The sequence below is a fragment of the Gymnogyps californianus genome, chromosome 6 (assembly GCF_018139145.2).
Source record: "Gymnogyps californianus isolate 813 chromosome 6, ASM1813914v2, whole genome shotgun sequence".
NCBI classification, from domain to species: Eukaryota; Metazoa; Chordata; class Aves; order Accipitriformes; family Cathartidae; genus Gymnogyps; species Gymnogyps californianus.
Window position 1 is genome coordinate 23,243,427 of NC_059476.1, and position 18,328 is coordinate 23,261,754.

At 44.3% G+C, this 18,328-nt stretch overlaps 1 protein-coding gene across 1 annotated transcript in view; it reads left to right on the forward strand.

Annotated features, from left to right (window-relative positions):
* The window catches only part of TLL2 (tolloid like 2), a 99,794-nt gene extending 82,238 nt beyond the window's left edge, over positions 1-17,556 (forward strand). Inside the window, exons 12-21 of the mRNA XM_050898751.1 lie at positions 2,346-2,491; positions 3,457-3,652; positions 7,851-7,976; positions 9,723-9,883; positions 10,656-10,836; positions 12,168-12,293; positions 13,143-13,270; positions 14,665-14,878; positions 15,925-16,175; positions 17,401-17,556. Of these exons, the coding sequence (XP_050754708.1) occupies positions 2,346-2,491; positions 3,457-3,652; positions 7,851-7,976; positions 9,723-9,883; positions 10,656-10,836; positions 12,168-12,293; positions 13,143-13,270; positions 14,665-14,878; positions 15,925-16,175; positions 17,401-17,535 (1,664 nt within the window). The 3' untranslated portion in view covers positions 17,536-17,556. The remainder of the gene's footprint in view (positions 1-2,345; positions 2,492-3,456; positions 3,653-7,850; positions 7,977-9,722; positions 9,884-10,655; positions 10,837-12,167; positions 12,294-13,142; positions 13,271-14,664; positions 14,879-15,924; positions 16,176-17,400) is intronic.
* The last annotated feature ends 772 nt before the right edge of the window (positions 17,557-18,328 follow it).

The window sequence follows — 18,328 nt, forward strand, 5'->3', positions numbered from 1 at the left end:
TTAACTCTCTTCTTAGTAGCTGGTACAGTGCTGGGTTTTGGATTTAGTGTGAGAATGATGTTGATAACACTCTGATGTTTTAGTTGTTGCTAAGTAGCGCTTATCTTAAGCCAAGGACTTTTCAGTCTCCCATGCTCTGCCAGCAAGCAGGTGTGCAAGAGGCTGGGAGGGAGCAGAGCCGGGGCAGCTGACCTGAACTAGCCAAAGGGGTATTCCATACCATGGAACGTCATGCCCAGTATATAAACAGGGGGGAGTTGGCCGGGAGGCGCAGATTGTGGCTCGGGAACTAACTGGGCATCGGTCAGTGGGTGGTGAGCAATTGCATTGTGCATCACTGTTTTTTTTTTCTCCCCCCCCCTTCCTTTTTTTGTTATATTCCTTTTCATTACTATTATTATTATTATTTTTCATTATTACTATTGTTAGTATTATATTTTACTTTAGTTATTAAACTGTTCTTAACCCACGAGTTTTACTTTTTTTTTTCCTTTCCTCCTCCTCACCCCACTGGGAGGGGGGAGGGGGAAGTGGCTGCGAGGTGCTTATTTGCTGGCTGGGGTTAAACTATGACAAGGGAATAAGGGTAATTTTTATTTCCAGGATGGATTGCCCTTAAATGTTTAACTTTCTATCAGTTTTTGTCCAAAAGCTCTCTGCGTTGCTGTTAGTTCCTCTTTTTCTTTTGAACTCTTCTCCCTCACATACTAAAAAGCCAAAGTGGGTTTTAGCACTGCTTCTCTGTCCTCTGCTTTAGTGAGAGTGCATGTAAATGCTCGTGCATCGGAACTTTGCTGGGAGCTCTGTGGGAGAGGAGTGGTTTTTGGATTTGGATTCCTCCAGGTCTTGGCCCTAAAGTTTTCAGTAGATGGGAGGAAAGAGGCAGAAGCATGTAGCCACATGATGGGGGAATTACTTGATACTAAATGACAGCTAATGTAGTGAAAGTGTCCTCATAGTTCAGTCATATTGTTCCTTTTCTTTCATGAGATTCAAGATGGGAAGATGCTGGTGGTTTTGCCCTACAGCACTGCTGGCAGCCCCGAATTTGTCATCGTTATTGTCTTCTCAGGCTCTATCATGTGGATGTTCTTTCCATTTTGCAGTAAAGCTCTTCCAGTGTACTTCGCGCTCAGCTGAATTTCAGTGTGAACTACTGCAGTGGATAGAGAAAATACTGTTTGCTGGCTGACAGTTTTATGGCTGTTAAAAAAAATTGTCAGTTCTCTGCTCTTGTAGTCCTCTTTCTGTTAGGTGGGGGAGACAGTTCTCTAAAGGGTCCTTCAGAGATTCTCTCTAGCACCACTTGTAGCTCTGAATATACAAACTCAAACTACAATCTAAATTGTGCTCTGCAGCTGAATTTTGGGTGCAACTATTCAGTGATGCCTTAGCACTGATTCTCTAAGAAAGAAGTTAGCACTGCACTAGTGAAACAGTGCTTTTAGCTAGGTCGCAGTTAAACATTAGCAGCTTACAAGGCAAGACCAAGACAATGTTACCCAATGCAAGCAATTTCCAGGACGCTATAGGGAGACCCACATCTGAATTGCTAATGCGATGCATTGTGGGGAGACCCCAAGGGTGAAGATGGTTGATGTCTGGCAGGTGTCATTGCAGTGCCATCTCTCTTGTACTTACTGTCAGTGCTTTTTGCTTGCTTGACTTTAAACACAGCCAAAACATTCATATGCCTTCTGTAGACGTGTGTGTCGTGCATCATGGGGTAACACAGGTTTTAGCCTGTGATCTTACTTTCATTTGTTACATGGTCTTGCAGACAATTATGCTGAACTGCTATTGTCTTTGAGGTCTCTGCTAGTTTTGTATTAAACTAGATTTTCATTAAATTTTCTATTCTTGGTCTTTAAACTTACTCATTCTTACATTTAGCACAGAACTTAATTTTTCATACACAGCAATGAGCCTGATGGTCTCCTGATGAACAGCTCAACTCATGCTTGTTAATATTGCCATCGTGTGGCTGGATTAGATTTGCAACTGTTTTTTATTTGGGGTTTTTTTGCCAACTTTTCTTGGTCTTTAGTGCTCGTAGCAGGTTTTAAGCAGTTATGAAGGTGACTAGGAGTGTGAAACACACAAATCCATAAAAATTCTCTGTCCCAGTGAGTTCACCTTCTAAGGAGGTTGGCACAGCAAGACAGGAGACACTGTCACTATGACAAAATGTTAGATTTGTAAAAACTTCCATGCCTGGTGTGTTGCCTTTGTGTAAAAAGCAGTATTGATACAGATTTGAATGAGGAAGAAGGCTATGTAGGGAGCAAGCTTTACCTAAGGAAAAACCTGCAATCTCCTGGTTTTGCTGTTTGTTTTTTATGAAGCTATTTGTGGTGGAGAAATTCACAAAGATGCTGGCCAGATCCAGTCTCCCAATTACCCAGATGACTACAGACCTTCTAAAGAGTGCATCTGGAAGATCACAGTTTCTGAGGGCTTTCACATCGGAATCACATTCCAAGCCTTTGAGGTGAGAAATGTCATTGTATATTATATTATGGATATTATTTTGCCTCTGTAGATCCTTTAAAATTAAGAAGAAAGTAATGTAAATAATAATTTAAAAAAAAAAATTCTTTTGAATACTTCAGAACCTCATTTCTCCTCACCAGAAGTTTGCTCAGAGATTTTGAAGCCAAGTTTTAAATATGATGAGTTTTCAAAAACTGTTACTCTAGACAGAAAGAATTAGAAGGGGCACAGAATTGTTGATGATGTTAAGTAGGGACTCATGAGTCCTTAAATTTTCACTCTGGTCAAATGAAATTGAATGGTCACAATCCAGGCAAAAAAACTCTTGTTGGTGTCACTGGGCCTTGGCAGATTGCTGGATGTTTGTGACTCTTCAAAGAAACATCATGTTCCCAGATGGCACACAAGCTTTGAAGAGCTCAGAAAAGTTTTTCTCCTGCTGGTTATAGGATGTCTTACACTCTTAGCTAGGTGCCCAATGATCTGTTGCTGACTACTGATGTATAAGTCACAGACAGGAGTGGACAGGACCTGGGTTGGTGCATAAATCCCATCTATCCCATAGGCTACTGTGGCTTGTGTACACTTACTGTGCTTGTCCTGGAAAGGGCTGACACCACTACCTCCTAGCTTTGACCCCACAGCTATTCCTTGAACCTCTTTGTTTGTAGTTGTTCAGCTGTTCCGTATAGCTTCTCATGGAAAAGCAGCTTGTAGATAGTCAGAGACCGGGTTTCAGTGGAGGATAGCCATGAAATAGCAGTAGAACTGAGATGTGCCCAGTCTTGAATACAATTTCAACTGCAGGAGAGTTCAATGGCAGACACGAGGCAACCTAGTTTTGACCAGTTGTTTGGGATGCTCCTTTGGAAGCTGATCTCTGGCCAAAGTCTAACTGGGTAGCTAGCCTGACTCGGAGCACTCATACTAGTGAGCTACAGGCACACTCTTTTCCCATTGCAGATTGAATGGCACGACACATGTTCTTATGACTACCTGGAAATCCGAGATGGCCTCACTGAATACAGCCCACTGATCGGTCACTTCTGTGGCTACGAGAAGCCACAAGATATCAAATCCAGTTCAAATAAAGTATGGATGAAGTTTGCATCTGATGCAACCATCAATAAAGCAGGCTTTGCAGCAAATTTCTTTAAAGGTATGTGATCTAGTACCTGTCAAGGTCGAAGTTGGGGACCATTCATCCCTTAACCTACTGCCATCCCAAAGTGATCAGTTACCATTTTATCTACGTGTAATTAAGAGCTGTTAGACTCGTCTGTACAACCATCAATATCAAGTTAATATACAAATTGCTTTGAGAGTGTAGAGGGGTTTAATGCTGAGGCGTGAACACCATTTCCCTGATTAAGACAGAAAGAAAGCCTACTGGGTCAGTACCAGCACAGGCACTACGCCTTGTGTTGCACAGCTGGACAGAATGTGACCTCCATTTATCCATGCCAGGGGACACTGACATTTTCAAAAGGTACTACTACTGCACAGAGAGTGTTACAAACGACTCTCTGCTTAAGTTCTATACCAAAAGAAACCTCTGGAGAGAGGGTAAATTTGAATGCAAGTAGAATCCCAGGGAAAATTTCTGAGTGCTTTAGGAGACAAATGTGTTCCTAAACTGAGATCCTCTTCAGGAAGATGCAAATAAGACTAAGATTTTTCTTAAGAGCTGGACCCGAGACATAGTCCTTTACCAGTATCCTGGTGACTTGATAGAGGCAAGAACCAAATATCTAACCACTTGGGAAAATACGTGCAGAGCTGCTGCGAGGTGGATAGTCATGTTTCTCTTAGGTTCAGTGATGGTTGTACAGAAATAATAGCTGCAATGCCAATATTTGGATTGCATACATCCTTTATTTACTTCTACTTTAACTTTTGTCTTGTGTTAAGGGTGTCACGGTCCATTAGGAACTCTGAAATTTACAGGACAATGTACTCTGTGAATTAAACTTTATTTCATGAGCTCATTAAGAAATACAACAAACAAACACGGCAGGGTCAATCTCCTTTGCTCAGACTAGTTTATCACATGAATTCACTTATTCACCATACAAGTCATAAGGTTTCATAATTTATAACCCATAATTCTTAATCCATGCACTTACGTGCAAAAAAAAGAGTTAGTTAAATAAAGTTTAATTTACAGAGTACATTGTCCTGTAAATTTGAGAGGTCCTAATGGACCATGACAAAGGGTGATTGTAAGATCACTGGCAAATACTGTGATGTTTAATTCCAGTCCCTGAACAACTCTCACAGTGCCTAGACTTCCTTGTTTAAATTTCTCAGGTTCCATAAAGACACAGAGAATACTTTGTCCTAAAGACATTTTGGCTTCTTTCAGGAGCTGATAGTGCAGGCTGGCTGTGGCAGAGATGTCTTCCAGGGATTAGCACTACATGGAGACTTCTTGGCCTGCAGCAATTCATTCTCTAGAGTCTGAGGTTCTCCTGCAAGTTTGTAGGGAAGAAAGTTACACACCTGAACCTGGGATGCTTTCCTTGTGATACAGATAGTCAGAAATAAATTTATTTCTTTTTTATGTAAAAAATGCATAAACGTGCCCTGCTAGTACAATTGCAGACACAGGTATTGTCTGTGGAGTTTTTGCTGGCAGACTGGATCTTGTGGTGTCTGCTCAGACTTCACGTGTTTGAACCAGAAACTGTGTAGCTCGTGGATGGTTTGGGTGTTGCTAAGTCCATGCCAATAAGTCCAGCTGAGGAGCAAAGTGTATTTGCTTGGACCAAGCACCACAGTAGCCATAGCTATACAACTTTTAGCCAGCTTGCATTGTGAGCAGAGCTGATGTCAGTTTGCAAAAGCCGGGTGGACATACCTGCAGGCTACATGTGGAGTTTCAAGCTGGGGTCTGAAGTCTGCAGCCTGTACCTCCATATCCAGAGAGATTTTGACTACCAGCCACTCCATGAACAAAGTAAATGAACAAATTAGATGGCTCTGCAGGCACTCTTCAGACTGCCACCCATAACTGATTGAGCAATGGGTCAGCTTTGCCGTAATGAATTATGAAAGGAATAGAGCTTCAATTACATGTCTTACAGCACTGAAATAAAATAACTCAGCTTAAAAAACCCAGAGTTAAGGATGTAATTGAATGTTATGCTTTGTGAGAGCTTGCAGTGGTAACTTATAACTTCTCAGAGAAAATAAACCTGCAAACAGCTCAGAGAGAGTAAGACAGCTCAGAGAGGGTAAGCCATTGGTCACATCCAAGAGACATGTCAGGAAGATATGAAGAGCAATTACCTCATGTCCATCCCATCATGTATATCTCAAGGGAAAGCTCTAGGATTATTCTTTATTATTTATCTTCATTTTGGTAACAAATTGTTTGTATCACTGAAGCCTATTTTGTATATGGTTGAAGTGTTAGTAGTGATGTGCTTGTCTTACACTCAAATTGTTGTGCCTTTCTTCTTCATGGCAAACATTAGAGGAAAGACAATACTTTGCAAAATATACCTGCCCATAGCCAGGACATGTCCTTCCCGTGGTAAAGACTGATGACAGGGGTTTTTGACAATCTTGCCTCTCTTATCTCTCAAGCAAGTGATTTAACAGCCAGATTAGAAGCTACTGAACCTGTACCAAGCATGGAGCAGCAAAGAAATACTCTACTTTCGTCATAGTGAATCCACGAACAGAAACCAGAAAATAAAATCTGTTTGCACTGGAACTGTTGCAGTGGGGGGGGGGGGGGGGTGTCCTGATTGTGGGAAGGCTTTGCAGGAAGACAGTGTTATCAATACAAGAGAATAGAATATTTCAGCTGGAAGGGAATCATCTAGTCAAGACTGTTCCTATTTGATCTATGTAGGAGTAACTGTTACTGGAACATTATATTGGGTATTATAATAGAAGAGAAGAGAATATTTCAGTTGGAAGGGACCTACCATGATCATCTAGTCAAGACTGTTCCTATTTGATCTACGTAGCAGTAACTGTTACTGGAACATTATATTGGGTGTAGGTGTCAAGGTGTTGGCAGTGGGAGGCTGCGGGGCCTGTCCTGTGCCAGTCAGATGGTTCAAGCTGGTTCTGCACTGGACCCACTGCAGGACACAGCTGAGCCCATCAGCTGAGCTGGTGATGCCTCTGTGAAAGTATGTTTAAGAAAGGTCAATAATGACGGGGAGAGAGAGGAGGAGGGAACAAAAAGTGCAAAACAGCAGAGGTAACACCAAGGTCAGAGGAGAAGGTGGAGGTGCTTCATGGCAGAGCAGGTATTCCCTGCAGCCCGTGGAGGACCCATGCTGGAGCAGGGGGGGAAGTATGAGAAGGAAGGAGCAGCAGTGTCAGGTACTGACTGTAGCTCCCCATCCCCTCCTGCCTTTGCATGCTCACGGCTTTGCTGAAGGGACTGAATGTAAGCTGTTGTGATACAAGGCAGGAGAGGAGTCTGGAGTGAGGTTGAGCCTGAGAAAAGGGGGCGGAAAGGTGTTTTCCCTAAGTGTTCTAACATTTGTTTCTTTTTTTTCCAGTTTTTGTTTCCCAATACCCAAATCAGTACTCAAATACTTATATTAATTGGCAGTAAATTAAGTTAAATTCCCCAAAGTTGAGTCTGGTATAATTTCCCTGTCTCAACCCAGGAGCTTTCTTGCTCCTGTTCTTCCCCAATTCTACTGGAGTGGAGGGCCGGGGAGTGAGCAAGCAGCTGAGTGGGAGTTTGGCTGCTAGCTGAGGCCAACCCACCACAACCATATTAATAAAACCATCTATTAAGGGATGCACATGGAATCAGGGGTCAGGGTGAGAAGTCAGTACATCTGGCTATCTGTATATTAAAACGTCAGTTCAGGTGGTTGAGATGTGATTGGAAGAACCTGACTTCAAAGTCTAGGGTAGCAAGACTTCATGTGTCTATGAGAAGGAAGAACTACTTGCATGTCCTCCCAGCTCCTTTGCTGCACCCCATTCAGTGGGGTATGGCCTCCCACAGCTCCATTACTGTGTGCACCATAATGGGGTTCCTGGTAGCTCAGGTCACTCAAGTGCATGAGGAATTTAAAAAAACAAAACAAAACAAAAAACAGGGGCAAATGAGGACAAAAGGCAGTGTAGTCTTTACAGGAGACCATGTTTTCCTGCTCCTGTCTGAAAAAAGCACTCTTGACTAGTAACAGTAATTGTAGTCCTTTATGGGGTGGTAGGAGTGCTTTAGCACTTGTGAGGTTTGCTGCAGTGCCTGCTCTGTGGGCTCAGCTCGTCAGCTAGTGCTCTGGTCCTTCCGTCCAGAAGTGTTGCATGAGGAATATGAGGGGGTTTGGGTGGTCAGGAAAGTGTGACTTGTTCTGGTTTTCTCCTGACAGAGATGGATGAATGTTCTCTGCCGGACAATGGTGGGTGTGAGCAGCACTGTGAGAACACACTGGGCAGTTACAAATGCACTTGCGAGCCTGGCTATGAGTTGACAGCTGATAAAAAGAGCTGTGAAGGTGAGTAACCTACAGATTGAGGCATCTGTCTACAGGATGAGTACTACAACTAATAATGAAATTAAACAATCTTGGAGATGATTTTCCTTGCCCCTACATCCACTTTATTTCTGTTTATCTTCCCCCAGCTGAAAAATTCCTTTTTGTCAACATCTTCCATTGAAAAACAAGTTTTGGTTGAAAAACTGAAAATACTCTGATTCTCTACTGCTAAACATCTCTAAAACCAGTTGTTCTTCATGGCCAGAGATCCCTGTTCAGACCAGATCTCCCACAATGCAGCATAAGGGAAGGTGGGCATTACAACCTAACCATTGAGTGGCCCAAACGTATTTCAATCTAAGGCTGAATTTATTATTTTTTTAAAAGAAATTTCTTTTGTAGAATAAAATGTCAATGTCTTGCCTGCATGCAAAACAGACACTCTCCATATTGAGGAGAAAATTCCCTTCTTCTGTTATAGGGGGAAAAAAACCCACGTCTTCGATATAAACTTTCTGTCAGCTTTCTATTTATACAGTTAATCTCTTGCAACAAGTGTTTGCTCCCACCAACAATACAGCTGTTGGTGTGGTGAGAACCCACCCATTGTTCTTGTCTCATAGCTCTGCCTTTCAGCTGAGACTTGTAGGGAGCTCCACATGCTGTGAGTGGTGCTCTCAAAGTCACCTGGTTTGCCCTGACTTCTACTTTTGTCAAACTGTTTGGGGAAAGCTGCTATCAGCTTGGTGAGGGCAGAGTTAGGTGTGTGCAAAAGGCTTTTGGAAGCTTTACTTTTTTTTTTTTTTTTTTAAATTTCTTGCAATTTTCAGCAAGTCGGTATAATTTGGCAAGCGTTTTTTGAACTTCACTCTTAACCTCCTGTTTTAAACTTCATTTGTGGGCAATACAGGAAGGATAGTCTTTGAAATGGTAGTGATGCACATCAGAGTAAATTGCTTTTGTTTCTCCAGACACACTTGCTTGCTACACTTTTTGTATTGAAGCTGCTCCCTTGGGTTAATTCTCTTAATGCAAAGTGATGCTGGGAACAAGACACAGGAAGCTTTTATCCCTGTGGATTTTGAAGATCTGGCTGTATCTCATTACTCCCAAGAAACAGCAAGAAAAAATTGCTTCGTTATTCAAAATAGAATTTTGCAGCAAAAGAGCAAACTGAGGTTGATTCCTTTGAGGTAAAAGCCATGCCCTCCCACAAGAGGATGAAGCCGAGATGTCCTAAATTTTTAAAGGAAATGGGATAATAAAGCTAAGTCTTTGGCTTTGTCTTCAATTTTCCTTAGAGAAGATGCAGTCCACATATAATAAGCCACTAAAGAGTTGACAAGGGTGTCTTCCCTAGGATTCCATTATCTTCTAATTATTCCATTACTGATAAACTTGAAATAGTAAGGTTTGTAGGACTGAGTGTGGGTGAATTTAGCAAGCTGGCCTTTACAACTGTATTGTGCATGTCAAGTCAACTGATCCATAGTAAGCCCAAGGCTAGAGAGTAAAAAGGAGATCAATCTTACATGGTTTAAGTGGCTCTCGGCCATAGCCTGGCTGTGTGTGTTTCACTGGTGATTTATAGCAGGTGAGGTTTCTGTCTTCTTTGCAGCTCCCAGCATTTTAAACCTGTTCTGGAGGCTGGGATTTGAAATGTGCCGCCAACCAGGATCTGGTTCATTTCCTAGCTAACAGTGTGGCCCAATCTGTGTCTGAACAGAACCAAGTAAAACTTGTGTTCATTTATTGCCTCTCCAGCTGCCTGTGGGGGCTTCATCACCAAGCTCAATGGGACCATTACTAGCCCTGGATGGCCCAAGGAATATCCTACTAACAAAAACTGCGTCTGGCAGGTGGTAGCTCCAGCCCAGTACCGGATCTCTCTGCAGTTCGAAGTGTTTGAGCTGGAAGGCAATGATGTACGTAACCAGTCCCTGCATCTCAGAGGTGTGACTATTGGCTAACTCAGAACTGGATAAATCCTTGGGGTACAAGGAAGAGGAGACTCTGTCTTACTGGTGGAGCTTCTGGTTGTTTCCCCCCCCATGACAGAATAAGCCAATAACAGTGATTGTTCTCCTTGAAGTCTGGATCTGCTTTCTCTATGGAGTGGAAGGATTAAAGCTGTTCTGTTATAAATGGGCTTCTTTCCTGTACCAGTTTTGCATAATTGTGGGTGTTTTCCATCCCTAATAGGTGTCCCATCCCCCCCTTCCCCAGAGCTGCCTTTACAGGAAAATAATTGGAAATGAACAATGAAGTAGACTTCTTCAAAGATAAACAAAATAACCAGTAAAAGAGTCTGTTCTCTGCCCTGCCAAGGGCAGGGTGGAATTTGAACAAAGCATTCAGGTCTCACTTTCCCCACTGTAAATGGGAGCAGTGGCTCTTCCTTAATTCAGCAAGCTGCTGAAGTTCATTCAACACTGTCAGGTTCTTGGATAAGGTGGGAGTAATTATTTTAGCTAAATTAAATGGAACCTTTGCTATTCTGATAAACACACCCATGCTTTAAGACCAGGGCAACAAGGGAAGGGGTGAGAACACTGCCAGAGGAGAATTTGGGGAAGTTAGGAGTATGTTTGAGTATAAGGCTGTTTCTGTTCCCTCTCAGTCAAGACTCTGTCCCCTTCCTCTGAAATGCTCTGTTCCAAGTCCACAGAGCTGAGAAATCTCCTCCTCTCTTGGCAGGTCTGTAAATACGACTATGTTGAGGTTCGTAGTGGGTTGGCTTCTGACTCCAAGCTGCACGGCAAATTCTGTGGCTCAGAGAAGCCTGAAGTAATCACGTCATATGGCAACAACATGAGACTGGAGTTCAAATCAGACAACACGGTCTCCAAGAAAGGCTTTAAAGTTCACTACTTCTCTGGTACGTGGCTGTATTCTTTCACTTAGCTGTCTCCTCTGACTGAACCTTTGTTTTTGGTGAATTTTCTTCAACCTCCTGTCAAATCAGGCAGAGCCTGACGTGGTTAGTTACATCGAAAAAGCATGGTTGCTCTGTGCTGTGTCACCTTTCATCTTGGTTTCTCAGTGCAGTGTATGGTCCAGTTTTATAGTGTGGTGTCAGCAAGATGCATGGATTTCATCAGTGCCTCCAGTCCTTCCACAGCAGGAAGCAATGGGGAACCCGATCCTAGAAGTTATTTCTGTCCCTGGAGTCATTAAAGAAAAGCTTTTTCCTCTGAAACTACAAGAGTTAGAAAATTTCCAGAAGTCTTCTATATAGCAATCCTCCCCATCAAAGCAATGCATGCTAGTGGAAGTTTCTAATCCTCTGTTCTGAGTCCTTTGTAGCTCCTGGTGTCAGTGATGTATCTTGTTGGCAGGCAGTTCTGGACATTAACTGTACATCGTATGGAAGTGGAAATTCAATTTCATGCTGTGTTTTCAGCAGAGACCGAGGAGTATTAATGTTTTTGAGGAGGATGATCAGGCAAAATGGCCTTGAATTAAGACAGTTGCAGAGTAGAATCAGGGCTAGGCATTTGGCTTATTAAATCTAACAAGAGGAAGGATGAGGTGGGGCATGTTTCACCTAGAAATATGTTTGGGAGTGAGGAGACAAATGAGGTTAATGAGCTGCAGGGAGGGCATTGGCCCAAGAAAAATTGCAGATAAACTGCTCATAAATTAAATTGGACTGGAAACCATGAGCAGATCCTATGCTCAGAACAGTGAGATTCAGAAATGCATAGTCCTGAACACATAGGAGTGAACATCCACTGGGGCATATTTCAGCTTCAGGGAGCAGCTCGTACCTCAGATCCTCTTCTCCATCTGGCTGCTTGTGCTCTCGGACAGAGCTATTTAAAGATGGAGTTCATCAGAGCATGTAGGAACTTGAAAATATAAAAACTGGCCAGTAGATTTTTGCCTAGGCTAGTGAATTTGTGTGATACTTTTCCTGGACTGTATTCTAAAAGAATGAGACATTGCTATAGGTTTCTTTTAGATAGGAGTCTTTAACCATTCAAAACCTACATTATATAATAAAACACATTTGTGATGCATTTTATGGAATGAAAGACAATTTAAGAGAATTGTATCTGGGCTAAAAAGCTGACTGGACTAATCCAGCAGCAGAGGTTGGAGGTTTGCACTGGTATCGGCTAGTCTGGGTATGGGACTCCCAGCTGGTGACTGTGGTAGTCTGTTTCTCACTGTCAACTCAGTGTTTGTCGGTTTGATCCTGCCCAGACAAGGACGAGTGCTCCAAAGACAATGGTGGTTGCCAGCACGAATGTATCAACACCTTTGGGAGCTACGTATGCCAGTGCAGAAATGGCTTCATGCTGCATGAAAATGGCCACGATTGTAAAGAAGGTAAGGTCCCCACTCCCTGCCCTCAGGAAAGACAAGGTGCTTCAAACAGTTTGAGCCAGGGTGCTTCCTGCCCGGTGTTGGAAGGATGTTTGTACAGCGTACCAGCCTGGGGCACTGAAAAAGCCCCAGATAGCTGAAAAACTATCTAGAAAAAAGAAGAGGAGGGCTTGTTTTCAGCTGGATCCATTCCCCAGTCCAGCCCTCTATATGGCCGTGGGGGATGGACAGGGTAGGAGCAAGAAGTTGGGCTAGCGAAAGGAGCAGTTGTGGGACATCACCATTAGACTAGTCACTGCTGCTTCATTTGATTATTGGGTTTGAGTCAGAAGAGAAAGGATGAGCTAATCTAACCGCTTGCTGCTGCCAAAATTACCTTTCTTTCTGCACCCCTACCCCTGCTGTGTGCTGCCATGGCCTTCCTGTGTACCATCTCTGGTGCTTGCCTGATCTCTCCATGAGCTGATTCAGCTTTCCAAGTCGGCAAAACGACTCAAGACTGAGATAGCACCAGAGACAACACAGTGGAGGGGTTGGACACCATGTCACTGGGAACAGGGCAGACAAGATGGAGGAGCAGGAGAATATGTTTGGGAGTGAGGAGGTGAATGAGGTTAATGAGGTCTGGGGGAATGAGATGGTCCATTTCACCAGCTGCCAAGTTAGCTCAAAAAAGTATAGGACGAACCCGCCTATGAAATAATACTAAAAGGTCTTGTTCAGTGACTGAAGCCTTCCCTGTTTCTGCCCTGTTGAGGGTCTCAGTGGGCAGAGAGGAGCATGTAGGACATTACGTGGTTCCCATGTGAGACCTGCCTCGATGCCTCCATCTTGTGATCTCTCTCTCTCAAGCTGGTTGCGAGCACAAGCTGAGTGGTGCAGAGGGAACGATGAGCAGTCCAAACTGGCCTGACAAGTACCCCAGCCGGAAAGAGTGCACCTGGGACATCTCTGCAACGCCTGGCCACCGAGTGAAAGTAGTGAGTAACCAGTGAGTGGGAGCGCGAGGGGAGAAGCAGGCTGGATTGTGGGGAGCTGAAGTGACTTTCCCCCACCACTGTGTGAGTAGGAGGTTGATCCTCATAGGTTCTGTGTGGGGTGCTCAGAGGAGGGCATCCCGGGAGGCTGCCCCTGGCCTGCAAAAGGGCAGAAGGTCTCAGAGGTACACCAGGCAGGGGTGAGGCAGCTTGGAGCAGACTCCAGCAGATGACAACTGTGGAGCATTGCTCTCTCTGTTAACAGAAGGTATAACATGCCCTCCCACACCTACCCCTACTTGTGACCCACTCTGTTGGGACCATCTCTGCATAAGGTGATGGCAGGGCCAGTCCCCAGCCCCTCTGAAGGAGAAGCCTCAGGCCCATTTTACAGTGTGGCCTGATGCATATAGCAGGATATGCCCAAAGCTGTGCAGATGGCCCATGCACTGGGGGAAATAATGCCTGGATCCCTGTGGTCAGTGGAAGTAGTATTGAAGAACTGCACATTCAGTGTGCCAGGTAGGGTTCCCGGCAGGAAAATAACAGTATATAAGGCTTGCAGTTGAAAACTGTTGTCATGCACCCATGTGAGGCAGCAAAGCTAAGGCTACATGGCACATTCATATGAACTTCTGAGCTTTGTGTGGTGGTTTAACCCCAGCCAGCAACTAAGCACCACGCAGCCGCTTCCCCCTCCCCCTCCCAGTGGGATGGGGAGGAAGAAAGGAAAAAAAAAGTAAGACTCGTGGATTGAGATAAGAACAGTTCAATAACTAAAGTAAAAATAAAAATACACTACTAACTAAGAATAATAATAATTGTACTGAAAAAGAATACAGCAACAAAAAAAAAAGAAATAAGAAAAGACAAGTGATGCACAATGCAATTGCTCACCACCCACTGACCGATGCCAGAGCCACGATCCGCCCCTCCCGGCAAACTCCTCCCTGTTTATATCCTGGGCATGACGTTCCATGGTATGGAATATCCCTTTGGCTAGTTCAGGTCAGCTGCCCCAGCTCTGCTTCCTCCCAGCTTCTTGCACACCTGCTTGCTGGCAGAGCATGGGAAACTGAAAAATCCTTGGCTTAAGATAAGCACTACTTAGCAACAACTAAAACATCAGCGTGTTATCAACATTATTCTCACACTAAATCCAAAACCCAGCACTGTACCAGCTACTAAGAAGAGAGATGACTCTGTCCCAGCCAAAACCAGGACACTTTGCCACCCTGAGATCGCTCTTGTCTGAAAGCACACTATTCTGTTCTAGTTTGTGGGAGGAGTGGGACAGCCATACCATTTGACCTGTTTCTCCATTTTGACCATCCTCTGCTAAATTGCATGCTCAGATTTACAAATGTCTGTCTTAATTCTCCTTATTCTTGCTTTAGACCTTCAATGATTTTGAGATTGAACAGCACCAAGAATGTGCCTATGACCACTTGGAAATGTATGACGGGCCCAACAGCAAATCACCTATTCTTGGCCGCTTCTGTGGCAGCAAGAAACCAGACCCTGTAGTGGCTTCTACCAACAAGATGTTCCTCAGGTTTTACTCTGATGCTTCTGTGCAAAGAAAAGGTTTCCAGGCAAAGCACAGCACAGGTAAGCTGGTTGCCTGCCAATACCCCAGTGCGATAAGATGTCATCAAATCTCACTGCGTTTTTTACCAGGCAAAATGAGACACACTTTTCTCCCAAATAAGCTTAGCCTGAATTTTAAGTGGTTGTAAATTGTGCTAACCAGTTCCTAGACCATTGTTGGCACCATACCATAAATGCCAGCTTCCTTATCAGCTCAGAGGTCTCTTGATGTCAGACATTCCTGCTCAGTTCTTTTGTTTAAATTGGAGCTGTTTGGTTGAGCAGCAACCCATTCTGTTCCTCATCAGCCTTCAGAAGATGCGGTGATGCAACTTAGCCCGTGTATTGGCCCACACATGGAACAAGCTGGTTATGGTGGAAGCAGAGGTGTGCTGTGGACAGACACAGCAAGCTTGATCTTCTATCTGTGGCAGCCCAGAGATGGGTGTGTTGTACCAAGGTTCACTTTTTTAAATCCCTGCCACTGTAAACTGATGAAAAGTGCTCTGAGCAGCAATGCATGAGAGACTGGTGAGGAGGCATCTCCCTTGGCTGAAGGGAAATTCTGCACCAAAGCACACGCGTTTTGCGCAAGCACGGGGCTACCTTTGTGCAATGTGTGGGCAGAAAAGGATTATTTTGGTCCCCAGTTTTTTAATGTGCTTCAACTTACTGCTGGTAAAATACTTCGAGTCAGAATTTCAGCTGCAGGACAAGTGCAAATAACATGTTAGGTCTTCCTTTTAAGCAATTGCTCTATAAAATAATACATTTTTCCAGAGCATAATGTGGCAGGAACCCCATCCTGCTAGTTTTAACTGATTGTCTCTTTCCCTCCATGTTCTGTACCAAAAGGACCAAGCTTCTCTGCGCTATGTGGGTCAATAGATTCGTGGGTGACTGGAGAATTCACTGGTTTACGGTAGTTTGGTGCAGTGGTTAATTACCTTCCTTGTTGTACATGCACTTCATGCTGGAGGTCTTCTCTCCCTAATTGGGATGGCAAGTCTTTGCTGTGAGGTAGGGCCTTTGATGAGACCGTGTTTTGTGCTCTTTTGTTCCTCTAGAGTGTGGTGGGCTTTTAAAGGCTGAAGTACAAACTAAGGAGCTGTATTCCCATGCTCAGTTTGGGGACAACAACTACCCAGGTCAAGTGAACTGTGAATGGGTGATTGTAGCTGAAGACGGTTATGGCGTGGAGCTGATATTCCAGACATTTGAGATCGAGGAGGAGGCTGACTGTGGGTATGACTACATGGAGATTTATGATGGTTACGACAGCACTGCACCCCGCCTGGGACGCTTCTGTGGCTCAGGGGTAAGCCATGGTGGTGGGGATTTCACAGGCATAACTGGAGGTGGCAAGGAAGGGTACTTTCATACCCTTTTTGGAGAGAGGCAGCTCTCACAAACTGGTGGTGAGAATGCCTTGTGTGTCTGTGTTTTGCTGCTGCTCCTGTTGCTAGAGATCACAGCCCTTTTATCTGATGCACAGAGTTGGTCTGAAAACCTTGCTGACTGACTTTCCCTTGTTAGCCCAGGGCCGTGGCGGCAGCACAGGACTGCCGTGCTGCTGTGCCCCAGCCCTGCCGCAAAAGCATTGTGTAAATGTTGGAAACAGATTCCAAAGACCGGTTTCATCCTCAGTCAATTCCTGCCTGAAGCCAAGTCACACTGCGACCATGCTATGGTGAGGGCGAAGGGTGGAGGGACTTGCAGAGCTGCTTGTTGACTCCAGGGTGGCATGCTGTCTCCTAAACTGTTATCTATGTCCCCATAAAGAGGAGTGACTCTGTTAGCGTGAGCAATAGTGTGTGGTATTTAAAACCAGAGGTTCTATGTTTAATTTCTCTAGGACTTCAGCAATGAAATGGAGAAGGTTCTTATTGCATTTAAAGAGAGATATCCAAGGAGCAGGTGTGTCGGAGCAGTCCTTGCAAATTGGGGAAATGGTCTGAAAAATAAACAAAGGCATAGCAGCTTGGTGTGAACAAGTTCAGGGCAGCAGGGTAGTAATCTACCTACCTGCACACTGACCAATGGAGAATGGCTGGGAACATGTTGGTCCTGCAGAGAAGCACAGGGAGGTTGTAGCAGGTCACAACGGTGCAGGAGATAACCAGAGTTATCATGTAAGATACGTGGCTAAGTTATTTTGCTGCTAATGAACCCTGGAGGGCCTCAGCTGCCAAACAGGGTCCAGTTTGGATTGTGTCATTTCCTGAAAAGATTAGGACACATTAGAGAAAACTCAGAAGACTGGAACAAGAACATCCAGGGAGTCCTGTGAATGTGACCTACAAAAAACAGCTGGAAGAACTGGGATTGTAGAGTGGGCTGGCATCAGTCTTCAAACATAAAAGGCAAGCATGCAAAGAGCAAGGGGATGTGCTCAGGAAGTCAGAGCAGGGCAGGAGGTACTGAGCGCTCAATGTTTGTGTTTCCTGGCCAGTCTGTGAGCTCAAATTCTAGCATCATAGGGCAGACAGTTATTTAGCCTGCAGACTTGACCACTCTGTGCTGTCTTCTTTACTTTTCTGCAGCCTCTGGAAGAAATCTACTCTGCAGGGGATTCCATCATGATTCGATTCCACACAGATGACACCATCAACAAGAAAGGCTTTCAGGCCCAATACATAAGTACCAAATTTCAGGATGCATTGCACATGAGAAAATAGTTTGACTGCTCCTCACAGACATTCCCATCTGAAGACTGAGACATTTAACTGTGATCTTTGTCTTTTTTTTTAAGCTTCTGTGCACCTGGTCAAAAGCAGTGTACAGTATTTTCTGTAACTTAAACTAAATCCAGTCTCAAAGGTTTGTCTCTGAAATTATTAGCATGACCCTTTCCTGTTAACATGCCCAGGACCAAAAATTGTCTTCTAATCATACCTGCCAGGGCATAAACATTGTATTTTGCACAGCTTGCCATGGATCTGAGTGAAGACTGAGATTGAATTGAGAAAAGCCTTCATCTCTTGCATATCCTGTTTCTAGGTGATATTTCCTAAGCATCCTGTACCCATGAGTTGTCTGAACACATTTTCTGGAGCAGATGATGTGGACAGCCACCCAGTAGGATTTTCTCAAAGGACCTTGGGAGCCACCCACTCTCCCCTACCAGCCCAAAATACTCTGTGCAATAAGTGAACAACCAGATGGCTGGGACTACATCACTCCTTCTGTCCCATCTATTTATTGTCTTGGTTATTGTGGATTGAAAAGTAGGCAGGGGCACAGGGATAGTCTCTTCAGGGCTGCTAGCTACTTGGATCACGGTGAACGAGAAGGGCCCAGTGCCTGATTTGCAGTAATTGTCATGGTATATGTTGAATGGAAGTACTTTGTGGTGGCTGACAGGAAAGTGCTGTGGTGGGATGCAGGGCATGATTGTGTAATGGTGGCAAAGCTTAACAACTGGAGTGCTGACAGCGTGCTCCAGTTCCACCACCGGGCAAGGCAGCTCAG